Source organism: Bos taurus, chromosome 2 (assembly GCF_002263795.3).
Source record: "Bos taurus isolate L1 Dominette 01449 registration number 42190680 breed Hereford chromosome 2, ARS-UCD2.0, whole genome shotgun sequence".
Classification (NCBI taxonomy): domain Eukaryota; kingdom Metazoa; phylum Chordata; class Mammalia; order Artiodactyla; family Bovidae; genus Bos; species Bos taurus.
The window spans coordinates 23,844,194-23,860,778 of record NC_037329.1 but is presented as its reverse complement, the minus strand read 5'-3'; the positions used below and the strand labels follow the sequence as shown (position 1 = coordinate 23,860,778).

Below are 16,585 nucleotides of genomic sequence, written 5' to 3'. Positions count from 1 at the left end.
CATGACTTCAGTTGGTGCCTTGCTGGGCAGGAGTGGGTAGAACCTCCTCTTCTAGATGACGGTGGGCGCCATCTAGAGGCGTATGCAGGCAGTGCTGGTCAGGAGGTAGGAAGCCAGCGATTGAAGCAGCACAGCCCAGCTTGTGACCCAAGCACAGGTCAGCTTGGTGAAGGATTGAGGCAGGCCGTTTAACGCGATGATAGGGCTGGGTGCTGGACAGGGAGGCAGGAAACAGGCTCCGTGATGGAGGTGGGTGGCCAGGCAGGCTGATGAACAGGCCGGGTGTCGGAAGGATGCCAGGAAGTGCTGTCAACAAGGCAGTCTGCCACTTTGAGAAGAATTAGGATACCAGATGCAGAAAGACAGAAACCCAGTTTCTCCAACTGAAATAGGAACTCCGTTAGAATGGGGCACCTGGTGCTCAGAGTGGGAAAAGCAGTAATGCAGACACGCTTCTCAGTTCTGGCTTTGATTGCCTCCCTTTCTCCTGATGAGGAAGAGAAGAGCTAAATGGATTGCATCCTCTAGGAGAGGGTCAAGTGAGCCCCAGTATTGGGGCCAGAAGGTGAGAGGGGGAGCACTGCCAAATGTTTTGTATTTTCCTGGTGATTTGGAATGATTAGGTAGTCAATAAATCTATCAATTGGCTGGTTGAAAAAAGAACCTGTATGGCTAAAATTAATACTTAATCAAAATTAATCAATTTTCCTACTGAGCCTTGGAAAGAGGTTCTTTTTTATTTTTAATTGATTGATTGCTTTACAGTTTTGAGAAGTATTTAAAACTATCATCAGTAAGAATAGCTTTATTCAGCGTTTCTTTTGAATCACCCATTGTGTAGAGCACTTAAATTATGTCCTTTAATTGTTGTGAAGAATTAATGAGACATCATAGTCAAGACGCCTGGGGCGGTGCATGGTGCATAGTGTTCCAGCCACACACGTGGAGATCCACATGCATACAGGATGCACAGGAGATTAGTACTGTTCAGGGTGAGTGGGTCATTAAGTGTTTAGAAGGTAGGAGAAGGACTGATTTAGTGGAGTGATAGATGAGAGAGAGCTAGGTCAGATAGGAGGGAGAAACCCTCCGATCGTCTCAGTATCATGCCACAGTTAATTCTTTTTCTGAGAGCCCATCACCACTAGTTACATCGTAGGACTGGGCTCAGAGACCCTGTATCCTCTACAGGAAACACAATGAGGTCTTCCCAGGTGACACGCAAGGGATATTGCTCTTCGGGTGCGTCTGATGCAAAGTAATCAGTGATAAGCTGGCCTCTGCTGCTATTACAGAATCTCTTTGGGGATGCAGCTTTGGCCCAGTACCTCTCCAGAGGTCTCAGTGTAACTTGGGACTCACAGGTCAAGATTGGTTTAGCTAATCCAATCTCGTGTTTATCCAGAAGCCTATCTGGAGACAAGGATTTGGCTGCAGTGGTTTTTATGGAGGACACCCCAGGAAGTGTTGTAAGGAAGTAGGGGAATTGAGACACGGAATGAGGAATGCCAATAAAAATGTGTAGATGAGGAGTTCAGCTGTGGGCAGCTGGGCTCACTCCTTCCAGGAACCCTCTAACAAATTGTGTCAGGTAGAAGCCAGGGTATTTATCTTCTACTGTCATGCCTCTTTGGAAGATGTACCCGGCAAGCTTTAACTTGTCCGGTGTCCAGCACTCTGCCCTTAAGCAGAGCAATGCAGATGAAGAGGGAAACTGCAAGTATGTGCCGGAACTGTCCAGAAACCTATGGATGCTTCTGAGGGTAAGGCTAGGGTGGGAGAAATGGGTGGGGAGGATCTGGTAGGACTCCAGCAGCATCTGCTAAACCCACCTTCATCCCTGAAAACACGCCAGTTTTTAAATCGTTTCATGTTTGAAAATCCTCAAAATAAATGGCCATCTTAATATAAAATGGGACATTTCTTCACTGTTGATGTTTCACAGTTTGTGCTGATTGCTTTCTTCAGTCTTTGTCACTGTATATATTTCCTTTCAGTAGCCTTTCTGAACATTAATTTGCAAATGAGCAGAAAATAAAAGTCTCAACAGTCCCTATTTAATAAGTAGAGAGACATGAACAGATCTCCAGTGGATGTGTGAGTTTAAAGGAATGGTAGTATCCTGCCTTTGAGTGTACATACTGAGCAATGCATATTGATTCTGCTGCATTGAGAACATTGGAATGGGAGAACATTGGAATGTAAATGTCTTTATTTGAGATTTATTTCCTAAGCACATTGCAGGTCCCGGCCTGGAATTCAGATATAAACAAGGCCTGACCCTCAGGGACTACAGAGACAGTGATTCATCTTTAGGGTGAAAATGTTCTTCTCAAGACTTCTTCCCTGTGCCCAGTTATCCCAGTGCCCAACCCACACTTCCCCAGTCCATTCAGATTTCTGAGTAAATTGGTCCTGAGCATACTTCGTCTGCTGAAAGTCGAGTTTGAATTTGCAAGCCGCCCTTGTTTCAGGTGAGGTTTTACAGTCCTACTTTCAAGACCGAATCTTGTATCTGTGACTCCCTGTCCTTACATGTGAGAGGATGGAGGATGAAGGAGGAGATGAAGGCGGGTTGGCTCCCACCCTCAGCCCTGGTGGGAGAGCCGGGGACACTGGGAATGAGCAAAGGTGCTGGATGGAATGACGGGGGCCGGTGCCCCTCTGTACAGAGGTCCTGACGCACAAGGCTTTGTTGAGGAGAGCGCTTGGCAGCACTAACATGACTAAACGTGTTATGTTTAGGAGGAGGCAGGGGTCACGTTAAACTCTCTGGGGAAGACCAAGAAAATGTTCAGTCTTTTGTCTTTCTCACAAGAGCTGCTCGCTAGCAAGAAGACGGACTCATGTGAGTGATTTTCACAGTTGGACTTTCAAAGCCTGTGTCTTTGTATTTGTTTTGGTGACACACGATGACAGGTGTCAGGGATAGGAGGTGAGAAATGGAGGAAACAACTTAGTCTGTAAAAATCTATAGCTGGCTCACAAATAACAGATCTTCAGATCTTCAGAGTTCTTTCGCATTATACTTTGTAGATAATCGTAGAAAATTAAGCTACAGGGATAGTGGCAGGAGTAATAGGTATGGTTCATCCCTGACAGGTTTTTAAATAGATATTTACACTGGAGAGTGTAAATTAGGCTAAAAGAGTTCTTTCTGAAAGATTCAGATGATTTTTTAAAAATGAAGTAGGCTAGTGGGATCTTTGAGAAAACCTAATAATCTAGAGAATTTGTGAAAGTCTGTGATTCATCATAATCCATCTTGTGTTTTTACTAGAATTTGAAAATTACTCAGAAGTATCTGACTTGCTGGGTATTAATATTTCAGTTCTGGGGATATTTTTCTGACTGAGTTTGTTTGTAGCTGCCTTTCTGGAAAATTTATTAGCAGGCCATTTTTGTTTCCCCTTGATCTCTCTTTCTCTTCTGAGGTATTATTTTATTTTCCTGAACACAGTTTTATATGATAATATCTGTGCAGAAGCAGTGTGCTATGGTTCAAGGAACTGGATTCATAGGGGCATTTGTCCTGCTAATGTGGTTAGAAGGTCACTAATTTGATCTTAATAACTTTCCTGTTACCATGTATTAGATGCATGAAAGGAAAACTACGCCTTCTAGCTCAGGATTGCCTATATGTATCGACCTTAGTTGATAATTCCTTGCAAAATGAATAGCCAGGTGATTTCAAGGGTTTGCATTGCTTGAGACTAGTTAGGATTAACCCAAGTATTATCACATATGGTGCATGCAGAGAGGAAATTACTTGTGTAGCACACCTTAAACTTTAAAATCATTGATTCAGAACATTTGATAAGCTTCCTGCACTGTACTTCGTTGGATGCTGTTTTTACTATGTTGTGGCTGCGGGAGGCAGCATAATACAAAAAGCTTGGAATCTGTAGTCAGAGAGTCACAACTAGAATCTGGCTGTGCGTTATTTGCTATCTGTGTACCAGGGCCTCACGAACCAACCATGGTCACCTTCATTTTCCTCGTCTCTTTAAGACAGAATGACATAACAGTATCCCTATTTTGGCTTTTTATTTAAATACTGTAATTGAACTCTCTCACTTGGGAAAAAAAGCAAGTTCATCTTCAAAAAATGTCCCACATTTTCTTAGAGATAGTAATGCTCAGTCACTCTGTCATGTCTGACTCTTTGCAACACCATGGACGGTAGCCCGCCAGGTTCCTCTGCCCATGAAATTTTCCAGGCAAGAATACAGAGTGGAGGGCCATTTCCTACTCCAGGGGATCTTCCCAAACCAAGGATCGAATCCATGTCTCTTGTGCCTCCAGTATTGGCAGGCAGATTCTTTACTACCAATGCCACGTGGGACACCTTGAGATAGTAGTCATATAGAAAGATAACCACGCACACAAAAAGGACATGTGCAAGATTGGCAGCAGCCTTATTCATAATATGCCCAAACCAGAAATAACCCAAATGTCCACCAGGAGGAGAATGGATAAGCAGACTGGGGCATATCCATGCAGTGGTCCACAGGTCAAGGAAGAAACAGCTGCTCCACATGACAACATGGATGAATCTTATAGACATTATGTTGAGCAAAAGAAGCCAGACACTAAAGAGGGCATATTGTCTGATTCCTTTTAGGTAAAATCTAAAACTGGCAAAATTCCTTTATGGTGATAGAAATCAGAAGATCAATTGCCTCTGAAAGGACGGTCTTGACTTGAAAGGGGCATGAGGGAAGTCACAGTAGTGACAGAAATGTTCTGTCTTGATTTGGGTGATGATTACAGGGTGTATATATTTGTCAAAGCTTGTTAAACTGTGCAATTGAACCGAGTGTTTTACTGTATAGAAATGAGTTGACCTATGAACAGGGCAAGTTTGTACTGTGGGGGTCCACTCATAGCAGAGTTTTTTCAGTAGTAAATACGACAGTATAAGAGAGTGTGTGGCTGGTTGAATCTGTTGATGTGTAGGAACCACGATATACTCCCGATTTTCTACTACATGAGGGGGTTGGCACCTCTAACTCCCACGTTGTTCAAGGGTCAGCTGTCCACTTCTGAGAAAACACAACTCATCCACTGATAAGATGTCGACTTTTCTAACAACTGGTTTTTGGGGTTCTCAGGACGCAGTGACCATCTGCACTCTGGGAATTGGGACGGCCTTTGGAGAGTCCATTCTGGACAACACCCCACGCCATGCGACCATCGTTACCAGGGAGAGCAGTGAGCTGCTCCGCATCGAGCAGAAGGACTTCAAGGCACTATGGGAGGTGAGCCTCAGGGCGGCTTTGTCAATTAACGTGGTTGCAGAGAAGAAAGGGAGTACCACGTGGATAATGGCATTTAGTCAAGCCTTAATGTGTTCTGTTCTCAGCCAGTGGATGGAATTTAATTTTCAAAACTTGTTTTTGAAATGAGTGAGTGAAAAAGGCATTTTGACACAAGACATCCTTCTTTTTTTTATTTTTTAATTTAGCGCTTGCTCAATTTCCTGTGGTTTGACATACATGATAATTATTTCTTGAATGACCATAGAGTGTTTTATGTATTTCCTCCCTCCCATTCCACAAATGTATTCTTAACCATAGAACAAAATACTTTGACATTTTCTTTGGCATTTTCAAAATCATCATTGACATGATCCCTGGAAAAGTGGGATGAATGGGGTTAACATCTGCTTCATTTAAATGCTTTTAAAAATGAAGTGCCCTGTAATAAGGTATGGGAAACGAGGGACATAAAGATGGCTGGTTACCTGCTAGCCTAAAATGCACGGGTGTCACAGCAGTGGCTGGAGCAGCCAGTCCTGGCGGCTGGTGCATTTCCTGCTGCTGACCAGCATCCCTTAGGGTACCACGCTCATTTACAAAAAAGGACGGGGAATAAATCTTATATGCAGTCATGGCAAATGGAGCACTTAGGCCCTCTCATCTTTTATGCTTATTCCTTTTCAGTTCTTGAAGCTTCTGATTTTTACCTGTGGGTTGTTCCCTATCTTTGTCCTGGGCTCAGTATGTCCAAGTGTTAACCCATCGAGCTGGCAGGCTTTACCACTTGTCCCAGTGTGGCTAAGATTTTAAACTTGATCTAAAAAGAATTTTGTGTAATCAAATTGCTTCCTCCAGAGCCAAACAAATGCCAGATGCATTAAGGGAGCAAGCCTGCAGGTGAGTGAGTGATGCTTTGCCTTGAAAGTCCTGCAAGCCTTGGAAGGCCCCGGTGGTGAAACCTGGTACTTTTATTCTTGGCAGTAGTGAATAAATTGCAGGGTTACTTGTTTGAAATGTTCCTCTTAGAAAATATTAAAGAGCTCCAACTGCTCTGTAAAGTTCAGAGACAAAAGCGAGTTTTAGGAAGGCAAAGCCAAAGTAGGTTTGCGTGAGGTTTGTGCGGAGAGGTTTTCTGTCAATTAAAAGGGCCCAGGCTTGAGGCAAATAAGCTGCTTTTTGGATCTTTAAAAGGTAAACCAAAAAGTCTTTTCCAAAAGAAAATTTGGAAGACTGGTTTAAGAACAAAAAATGACTCCTGCTTGCGGTATGTGTCATTATAACTGCTTTCATCTGTGATGACTTATTCAAGTTGTTGGTCGAGGATGGTTTGCGGGCAATAATTAAAAATTTATTTTAATTAGGAGGTCCTAGTGCTGTGAAAAGTTCCTGAGAAGTTGCTACCTGTGAACATTCTACAACATTTATTTAAAACATTTTCGAACATACAGGAAATCAAAAAGGATAATACAATGAAAGACTGCAATCTCACTTGGTCCAGCAGTTACTAGCATTTAGCCATATTTGCTTCATCTTTTTCTGCTGAACCACTTTAATATAAATGTCAGGCATCATGACATTTCATCCTAAACATCAGCATATATCTCCAGACAGTCAGAATATCCTGCTGCATACCCCTAATACTGTTATTTCACCTATAAAACTAAAGATAATATCCTAATCTGATACCCAGTGCACAGCTGAAATTTCCCCATAAATACCCATAAATTTATCCCATGGGTATTTTTATATCTGTTTTATTTCAAACGAGGCTCAAATCAAGAACTGTGCATTACATTTGATTGTTATATCTAAGTCAGTCTCTCTCCTCCTCATGGCTTCCCTGTCTCTGTCTCGCTATGGCATTGACTTGTTAAAAAGGCCAGATTAGTTTCCTCCAAATTCGAGGTTTGTCTGATTGTTTTCTCATGGTATCTTTTTTGTACCTCTACTCCAGGGTTTCCTGAAAATGAAAGTTGGTGCTGAGGGTTTGATTAGGTCAAGTCAAACCGTTTTGGCAAGGAGAAGCCAAAGATGATGCTGAGTACATTAAGGTGCTGCTAATGCCTGGATGCCTCACTGTTAGTGATGTGTTGATTTGACTCATTTGATCCCTCGGTTGGATTGTATTTGAGTATATTTTAGGGTGGGCTGTTTTTTGCAGAGATTTCCCTTAGAGGAAGATTGTTAAATGGGGGTATTGATGTAGAAGGTGGTCCTTGGTTTCCCAAACCTTGCCATGTGATTTTGTAATGCAGTGGGTCCAGCCCTTCACCTGTAACCTCACAGCATGATTCTGGTCTCCCCTGTCAGTGAGCAGAAAAGGATGGAGGGAGTATATAGTCTGACCTCTTATTTTACAGGTCAGGATGTGGAACCTCATAGTGAGCAAGAAGTTAATAAGATACTTTACTTACCTGTTCATGCAACCAAGTGCAAAGTACAAATTAGGTGCCTCTCCAGCATTTTAACTGACTGAAGTGAGAGTACAGGGGACTCCATTATCTAGCTGCCTGTGTGAATCAGAACTTTATTCATGGGCACACTTGTGCATTTATAGTGCACGATCATCCTAAGAAATTGTGAAACTCTAGATTACCTTCTGAGGAATAAAGATCAACTTCTGTTTATTCTACTGTTCGCTTATTCAGCAAACACTTAAGGAAGATCTCCTGTGTGTCAGGCCTGGCAAGAGCAGTGAGCAAGATTGACAGAACTTCTTTTTGCTGGGCCAGGGCTTCTGTTCTGCTTGGAGGAGACAGAAAATAAACTAGCAAGTCAATAATATTATTTCAGGGTATAATATATCATTATCGTTAAGTAAAATCTATTTCTATTATTTGAATTTGGGTGATCTATTAATGGCATATGTAACACTAATCTGCTAGCAAAATATTGGATAACCAGAACACCTTTTCCTTGATTATGTCAGATAACAGAGTTGGTAATTCAGCCATTCATTACACTGGTACATAGTATCTGTAAGCAACATTAAAACTGAAGCTCATAGTGCCAGCTGAAGTCTGAGTTCGATCTGATAGCCAAATATCAAAAGTGAAGGAGGACATAGCTTCAGGATTCAGGGAGAAGCCTCACTGAACCATGAAATGGCAGGAAGAAGGCAGTAGAATGGCCAGCTGGATGCTGCTGCTCCTGTCAGTGTGGCAAGAAGCTCACTGTTAGGCTCTAGTTCCCACACAGTAAAAATTAGTTTGTCTGAATCATGGGTCTAAAGTCACGTGTTCATCTCATCTGCCTGCTCACTTTTGAGGACTGGCATGGTGGGTCCATTGTGTGGCAGGCACTCTCGGAGACTTCCCTCCTTATCTATGGCTTTGATGCCGTTTAAAGCAGTGAGGGTTGGATGGTATCGCTGACTCAACGGACATGAGTTTGAGCAAACTCCAGGCGATGGTGAGGGACGGGGAAGCCTGGCGTATTGCAGTCCATGGGTCACAAAGAGACACAACTGAGAGACTGAGCAACAAAGTAATTGACAAGGACCAGGAGTCTGAGGTCCTTCTAACTAGGAAATTATGGTGTCTAACCAGTAACAGGTAGCCCAGTCTAAAGAAGCTGTTTAACAGGCTGAGTGAATTATGTTTTAAATCTTACAGTTGGGACTTTAATGCCAACAGAGAGCTTGGTAATCCTGCTTCCTTTCCTAATCAGAGGCAAGTGTTCTCAGTTCTCAGCAAATGCACACTCAGAGACCTACGTGTGAGATACTGAAATTCTACTTAATTTCATCAAATACTCTTGCTTTATATTATCATTAATGTTGTAGGTCAAACTGATAGCACCCAGAGTATTTTTAAAAATTATTATCATACTTTCAGAACAAAGTTACGGCTGCCAGGCAGTGGGGAGAATGTTGTAGGGGAGCAATAGTTAGGGAGTTTGGGATGGACGTGTACACACTGCTGTTTTTAAGATGGATAATCAACAGGGTCCTACTGTACAGCACATATGGATACATATTTATGTGTGGCTGAGTCCCTTCACTGTTAGCCTGAAACTATCACAACATTGTTAATTGTCTATACCCCAACACAAAATAAAAAGTTTTACAAAGTAAAAAATTTAAAAATCAGAAAATTCACATCAAAAAATTGTCATAAATGTGACCAGAGCATTCTCTCAGTCATTTATCAGTTCAGTTCAGTCACAGGGTTGTGTCCGACTCTTTGCCACCTCTTGGTCTGCAGCACGCCAGGCTTCCCTGTCCATCATCATCTCCCTGTCAATCATCTATACAAATATATAAAATCAAAAAAATATTCCCCAAGATATAACTGAGGTAGCAGCTTGATGCTTCTTTTGTACCCTATATCTTTCCTGATAGCTACTTTCCTAATGAAATCTTTAAATCTTTCAATCTTCCCTAATGAAAGCTACTTTCTTTCCTCTTTCCGTGCTTCAGTTGCCAATTTATGGTCATATCCGAGGGTGCTAGGTTGCTCCATCTCAAAGTCAGGTCATATTTTCTTAGCTTAGGTGAATTACAGTAGCTTTATTCAGAGTTGTCAATAACACATCCCTCTTTTTTCATGCTTCTTTGATATTAGAACTTAATACAAATATTAACTAGGTTATAAAACATCTCATTTTTTAATAGCATCTTGGAGGGGGGAGGGAAAAAGTAAGAGTGAAAGGAGAAAGTTATGTTTTTGAATTTCAGAATAAAATTTAAAAAGTTGAAGTACCATTTTTTAGTTCTTGAGAATTGTGATTTAAACTCTGACTCTAGAGGCATTGTATATCCTCGGTAAGGCAGTTAAATGGCAAAGCAGTTTAAATGTTGGTTTGGGAGTTCTAAGCCATTATTAATACTTGATCCAAGATTATGAGTATTTATGACTGCTGGTGGCTCTTGAAATAAATAAATACCAATTTACTGTCCAACTCCATGAATTCCTTCTGAGCACACACAGTCTAAGGTTGTCAGCGATTAGACCAATAACAAAGGGTTTTTTTATTTTCTTCCTGACTTTCCAGCTGATGTTTTGGATGAAGATGCTTTCAGGTTTACAGCGCATTTTGACATCTTTACAGGGAATATTCCAAATACATGGACTTGAATGAGGATATGAGTCCAATATGTTCAGAGAAGTAGACTGGGGAGTCACTCTCCATCAGACTCATAAAAGATGCCACTGAGAGGTACTTGCACTGGTCATCTACCAGCTGTGTTCCAACTGCATGAACATCATTCTGGGCAAAAACTCTCCTTCATTGCAAGCTATGTTTGAACATGTTCAGAGTAATACATACTAGTGAATAAATTATTTGACCTTTAAAGATAGCAATGAAACTAATTTTTATTTTATTTAAAATTTTTATTTTAATTTTTTAATTTTAATTTTATTTAAAAATAAAGCAGTATTTTAAATTTGTAGTCTGAGCCATGCCACCGTAAAAGTGGCTTTTTGGCTGTAATAGTTACCCAGAAGCTCTGTGATTTTATTCTAACCAAGACCTGCTGCTGCTGCTGCTAAGTCGCTTCAGTCGTGTCCGACTCTGTGTGACCCCATAGACGGCAGCCCACCAGGCTCCTCTGTCCCTGGGGTTCTCCAGGCAAGAATACTGGAGTGGGTTGCCATTTCCTTCTCCAGTGCATGAAAGTGAAAGTTAAGTCTCTCAGTCGTGTCCGACTCCTAGCCACCCCATGGACTGCAGCCCACCAGGCTGCTCCGTCCATGGGATTTTCCGTGCAAGAGTACTGGAGTACTTCTCCCAACCAAGACCTACAGTATCACAGAGAACTGTTGCTCAGATGCAGTGATTGATCCAGTAGAGTTTATTCGCCATACATGTCTGTGGCCTCAGTAAATATTGTTGGCTGATGATTTTTTATGCTTTCTGAGATATAAAATGGAATGGTGAAAATGAGAGAGATGTGCATGTTTCTTTCTTAGGAAGAGAATACAGCTTGTAAACAATATTTCTAAGAGTAATGAATATTGCCAAAGAAATATTTCTGTATCTGTCTCTATTCCCTAATTTTCAGTGTTTTATTTCTCGATTCTACCAGATATATTGGCAGTTGTGGGACTGAAAAGCTTTTTAGCCATTTCTGTTTACTGCCTCTTTTGGACTATGCAGAGAGAAAAAGCCCTTTTCCATTAGTAATCTTTCAAGCCACTATGAGAATAGGAATTATGGAAATAACAGCAGCTTAGTCTTTGCTGATGCACTTTAAAAACCATATTGGAATAATATACCTCTCAGAGGCATCCGCTCCAGCTTGAACAGATTTGATGTTCCTATCTGTCTTGGGCTGTCAGAAAAATTAAAGCCCAATACTTAAAACATAGTATCTTAGAACATAAAAATCTCAGAAGCCCTTTGTGTGGGTTTTAATACTTTATTTAGCATGCAAGAAAAATTCAGGTTGTTTTACTTTTGCATTAATGGTAGCCTTTCAAGGTAGACTGATATTTCAAATAAATGCATAGATGTTGAACTCTGGGTATAGCTGTTGAATTCTGCGACCCACCCTCAGGTAGGCCGCCCCTGACCTGCCTGTTAATATGCAGGGTCTCCCCCACCCCCAGCTGAGGATTAACCAGAGCCTAAAAGCCAAGTGACCTGCTTTCTCCCAAGTCAGAGGCCTGTACTGACTTTTTGGCAACTTCGGAGCTTGTACTGTAGGGTTGCTTCCCAGGCCAGAAATTTGCATCAAAGGACTAAGAAAAATACATCCAAAAATAAACATGAAAGCCAAGACTTCGTGCCAGGAACTCCAGCCACACACATCCTGTTGGTTCTCCCGCCTCTCTGCTCACAGTTCTGCTGCTTTTAAACTGAGCGGAAGCCTGCTCGGCTGACTAGGGCTTCATGTCTGCCCCAGGCTCTCACTCCTCTGTCCGCCAGCCTTTCCACGGGGTGGCAGAATGATTCAGATCCAGAGGGGAAGGGAGTGAAGTTACTAGGAGGTAACTAAAGTTAAAAAGATCTATATACACATAGGCAGTCAGAGGCAATCAGAAAAGACTTCCTGAGCTTTCCTAGAGAGGCACCAGCCCTGCTTCTCTCTCGGGACTAAGATCCTCTTAACAGTAACAGATCCTAACAGGAAATTATCGGCGATGAAGGTGCATTTTGCTGTCCGGATTCAGGACAGCTCTTCACTGGATGTCTGAGAACACTGAGAAAAAGGAAAAGAAGGACGCATGCCCTGCAAGGTCAGGATGGATTCTTATCTATTCTTTAGTGGGGAAATAATTACATGTCGCAGCTTGCAGTTTGGTTTTATACTCTAAGACATCTCTGGCTTTTCTAATGAAGTTCCACCAGACCTAAATATGTACCATGGCACTGACATAATTTGATTTCATCTTTATTTGTGGGGAGAGAGTGGTAGGGGGGAGTAGTGACTTGTGTTTCTGATGGTGAAGGATTTGTTTATTTAGCCGGATGATCTTAAATGTTTCTAGAAGATAAAAATATTTGTTCTTAATTAGGCAGAGTTACATTTATCACATTAATATTAAATACATGTATTTAGTGAATGGCATCTATTAAAAATGAATTTGGGGCAAGGAAACAGATTGAAAGTGATGGTATTTCACCCTCTGAATGCCTGCAGCTCTCAGACTATATGAAGTCCTTAGTGTTTATGGGAAACTCTGCTACATTATTGATGACTTGCAGTCCCACCAGCTCTGAAAGCTGTGATCTCACTGTTTCTCAGATGATGACCAGGGGGTCTGAACAGATCAAGGCTTGGCTGGCAGGTGCCAGAAGTGCCCAGATGTTGCTGGTAGGGCTGTTGGCAGGGTGCCGTAAGCAGTGTCATTCCTTCTTAGCCAGTGTTCCTTTGGGTGTTCTGAAATGAACAGTGTGCAGTGGACGTTCATGTCTTCTAGGAGTTGCTGTTGGTAGAGGCTTTGGAATCCTTCCTCTGGTTGTGCCTGTGCCAGCATGCCGTTGACAACTCCCCACCCTCTCCCTACACTTTAACCTAGCAGTATCCCTCTTCTCTCTCTCACCTGTCAGGCTGCATACTTGCTAAAGAGATGCTCAGGTCAATGTTAATTGATGCTTCTTGGGAATTTCTCTAGAAGTTTCTGTCATACTTAGCAAGCAGAGTTGGCTCGCACCATGGGGAGATACAAAATGCACCGTATCTGTCTTTCTGGCTTAGGATCTAGCATAGAAGACAGACAAACATGAACACAAATCACCCTGATACAAACTGAAAGGTACTACAGGAAAGATAGAGGGTTCTGAAGGGTGTATGGGGGCGGGCGGGGAGAGATTCATTTCCATGCAGGCTATCATTTCTTCCAAAGACAAAGAGATCTGGTGAATTCTTGTGTGGCTAACAAGGCCGTTTTTCAGCTTCCCTGAAGGACTGGGGTCAGTTAACCAAATTATAGTGTTTGAGGCAGCCTTGTCCCAAGGGACTGACCACACAGAAGAGGTTGGACTTACTCGCTTGTGTCGTGCTGGCCGGCCTTCTCCCGTCCTGGGCTGCTTGTGCCAGCTTGTTTAGGGGTCTGCCTGCTCCCTTGAGGGTGTCATGCGTTATACTTCCAAATGTCTGGCTTTGTGTTTTGTTCGTTGTTCAGTTATCACTGGAGAAATCTGTTCTGAAGTTTAATGGGTCCCCCAGGCAAAGGCAGTGTGAGTTGGGAGAACTTTTAAGACTTGAGATTTTCAGAAGGAACTCGTGGTGTGGGCTGGGGATATTGTTAAGCTCTTTATGTGTCAGGAGCCCTGTGGTCATGGGACTTTCCTACTCTCATCAGACCGAATTCCACTCCTGTGTAGTCTGCAGGCCCCCGTGGAGAGGTTAGGGCCCAGTCACCAGGGCAGGGTGTCTGACACTGAGGAAGGAGCAGCAGGAAATCCTGCCCCAAAGTCGGTAGCTCCAAATTCCTGCAGTCTTGCTTCAGTTGCTCTCACTGACCTCAGTGTTTTGAGCTGTCTAGCTCAAACCAATAAATGCAAGACAGACCTTCTGAAGGCTCTTGATGTGGTTGAGTGTTCTGGCCTGAAATTCTGAACTATTCCTGGTTTCACCCAAGTTTGCTGAATGCCTTTTTGGAAGGCTTCCTGGGCCACCTATTTGTAAGATAAATATACCTTTACTGAAATCCTGCCTTGCTGACAGCAATGGTCCAAGTTAATGTTGAATGTTAGGTGCCTTATAAGTTGAACAATTTAGCGCCTTCCACTTGTCTTTTGGTTTGCAAATTCAAGGTGGCACAGCCACAGATTATGTGAATGGAAAGAATAACGTATAGGCAGCAGTTGATATAATATCAGAATATGTGACTTGAAAAGCAAGAACTTTTTGGTTTCTTTCATCATTTATAATTGTAATTCATAAAACTAGTTTCATGTTAGAATTTCCTGGGAGTTGTTAGAAAATTCCCATGATGGGCCATCTCTAGACCAGTGAAACTAAGGCCTCTAGATGGTAGGGGCTAGGCATCAGAGCTCCTTAAAACTCCCCAGCTGGATCTACCGAGAACCCCTGTCTTCCAGCACCGGCCTTAGGTATCCACTCTGCAGCTCTGTGCTCGCTGCTCCTGTGTGACCCTGCCCTGTTGCTAAGGCTCTACGACTGAATGATATGTTGGTTCCTTACTAGTCTGTGCTAACTTTTCCAAGTGCTGTTATTCCTTCCCTTTTGCAGACATTCTGCTTCTAAATTAGGGTTTCTGCCAGATTTAAGTGATAATGGCCATCAGAACTTTAGAGACCGAGTGAGTGGCATTTGTTTGAGGCTTTTTGATTAGACGTTGCCTATGTGGTCTGGTTATTAAAAGTGCAAGAATTAGGTGCAAAATCACCACCAAATTCCAGTCCTACAAGCACATGTTTGCTTAGTTGTCAGAATAATGATATCTTCATATACCACGTAGCTGCTGGAAAATTTCACTGTGACCTTGTACGAGATAAGAGTGAAAAGGGCAAATTGTATCTTAGTGTTATTATGAAAAAAGTTTTGAACTCATGAACCCCTAGATCCCTGATCTGTCCCTGGACTATACATTGAGAATCACTTAAGATAAAGTCCCAGAAAAAGAAATACTAGTTGAAGGGTATGAAAACTTTTATGGCTCTTGATAAATATGATCACATTTATTTTCAGTGGTTTTTATTCTGCCACCAAGAGTATTTGAGCATTCCTATTACATCCGGCCTTGGTCAGGATGACCATTTTATATATGTTTATTTATATATATGTGTATATACTTATACACACACACACTCTCTTAGCTCAGCTGGTAAAGAATCTGCCTGCAGTGTAGGAGACCCCAGTTCAATTCCCGGGTCGGGAAGAGTCCCTGGAGAAGGGATAGGCTACCCACTCTAGTATTCTTGGGTTTCCCTGGTGGCTCAGATGGTAGAGAATCCACCTACAATGCAGGAGACCTGAGTTCGATCCCTGGGTTGGGAAGGTCCCTTGGAGGAGGGCATGGCAACCCACTCCCATATTCTTGCCTGGAGAATCCCCATGGACAGAGAAGTGTGGTGGGCTACAGTCTTTGTCATCTCAGAGTCAGACACAACTGAGCAACTAAGCACAGCACATGTGGGTTTTTATTTCCATCATATTGTTATTGTGTTTGATTACTGCTGAGATGGTAGAGATTTTCTTCAGTATTTCTTTACTGATTATACATACAGCCTCTTTCAGGACATGTTACTCATATATAGATTGGCATTTATTTATCCATTTATGTGAATGCTGTATTTTATCAAGACATTGACCCTTTCTGGTATTTCCTTCAAGTATTTTTTTCTTGGTCTGTTTTCATTTTTCATAATATTTAATGTATATAACTTCTAAATCCATTAAATCTACCACAGTTTTCCATAAATACCAAAGGTTTTGTCATAGGAGATGGAATATTAAGCAAGAGGACCATTAATAATTGAAAATTAATAAAGTAAAATCCTTACATGAATTCCTAATAATAATTGCACTACCTGGTGAGTCCTGGTATTGTTAATAATTTTTTGGAGATGTTTTAGCACAGCTGGGAATTAATCTCCTTCATATTCACTTTCTTGCTTTCTGCTTTTGCTTTATATTTTGTTATTCCTCATCCTGGCCTCTTTTACACACTTCTTTTAGGTCTGAAATGTCAAACTTGTCTCTTTCCTCTTCTAACTATTTATTCAAACTTTCAAACATTCAGAAAAACTGAGAGTTCACTGGGTCATGACGAAAGTCTTGGTCTTGCTTCCAACCAATTCTGTGTCTTCAGGAATGTCACAATCTTCCTAAACCTCCTTCATAAAAATAATTTTTAAAAAAGGGTGAGGAAGACAATAATCCTATCACAAATGGTTGGGAGGAAGAA

At 41.9% G+C, this 16,585-nt stretch overlaps 1 protein-coding gene across 3 annotated transcripts in view; it reads left to right on the top strand.

Moving 5' to 3' along the window:
• Nucleotides 1-16,585, top strand: part of RAPGEF4 (Rap guanine nucleotide exchange factor 4) — a 330,219-nt gene that overhangs the window by 77,122 nt on the left and 236,512 nt on the right. For 2 of the 3 annotated variants that reach the window (NM_001192902.1, XM_015474949.3), the window contains exon 4: nt 5,115-5,261. In NM_001192902.1, the coding sequence (NP_001179831.1) occupies nt 5,115-5,261 (147 nt within the window). Of the gene's footprint in view, nt 1-5,114; nt 5,262-12,074; nt 12,446-16,585 lie in introns of those variants that run through there. The other variant, XM_010801907.4, reaches the window with a different exon arrangement.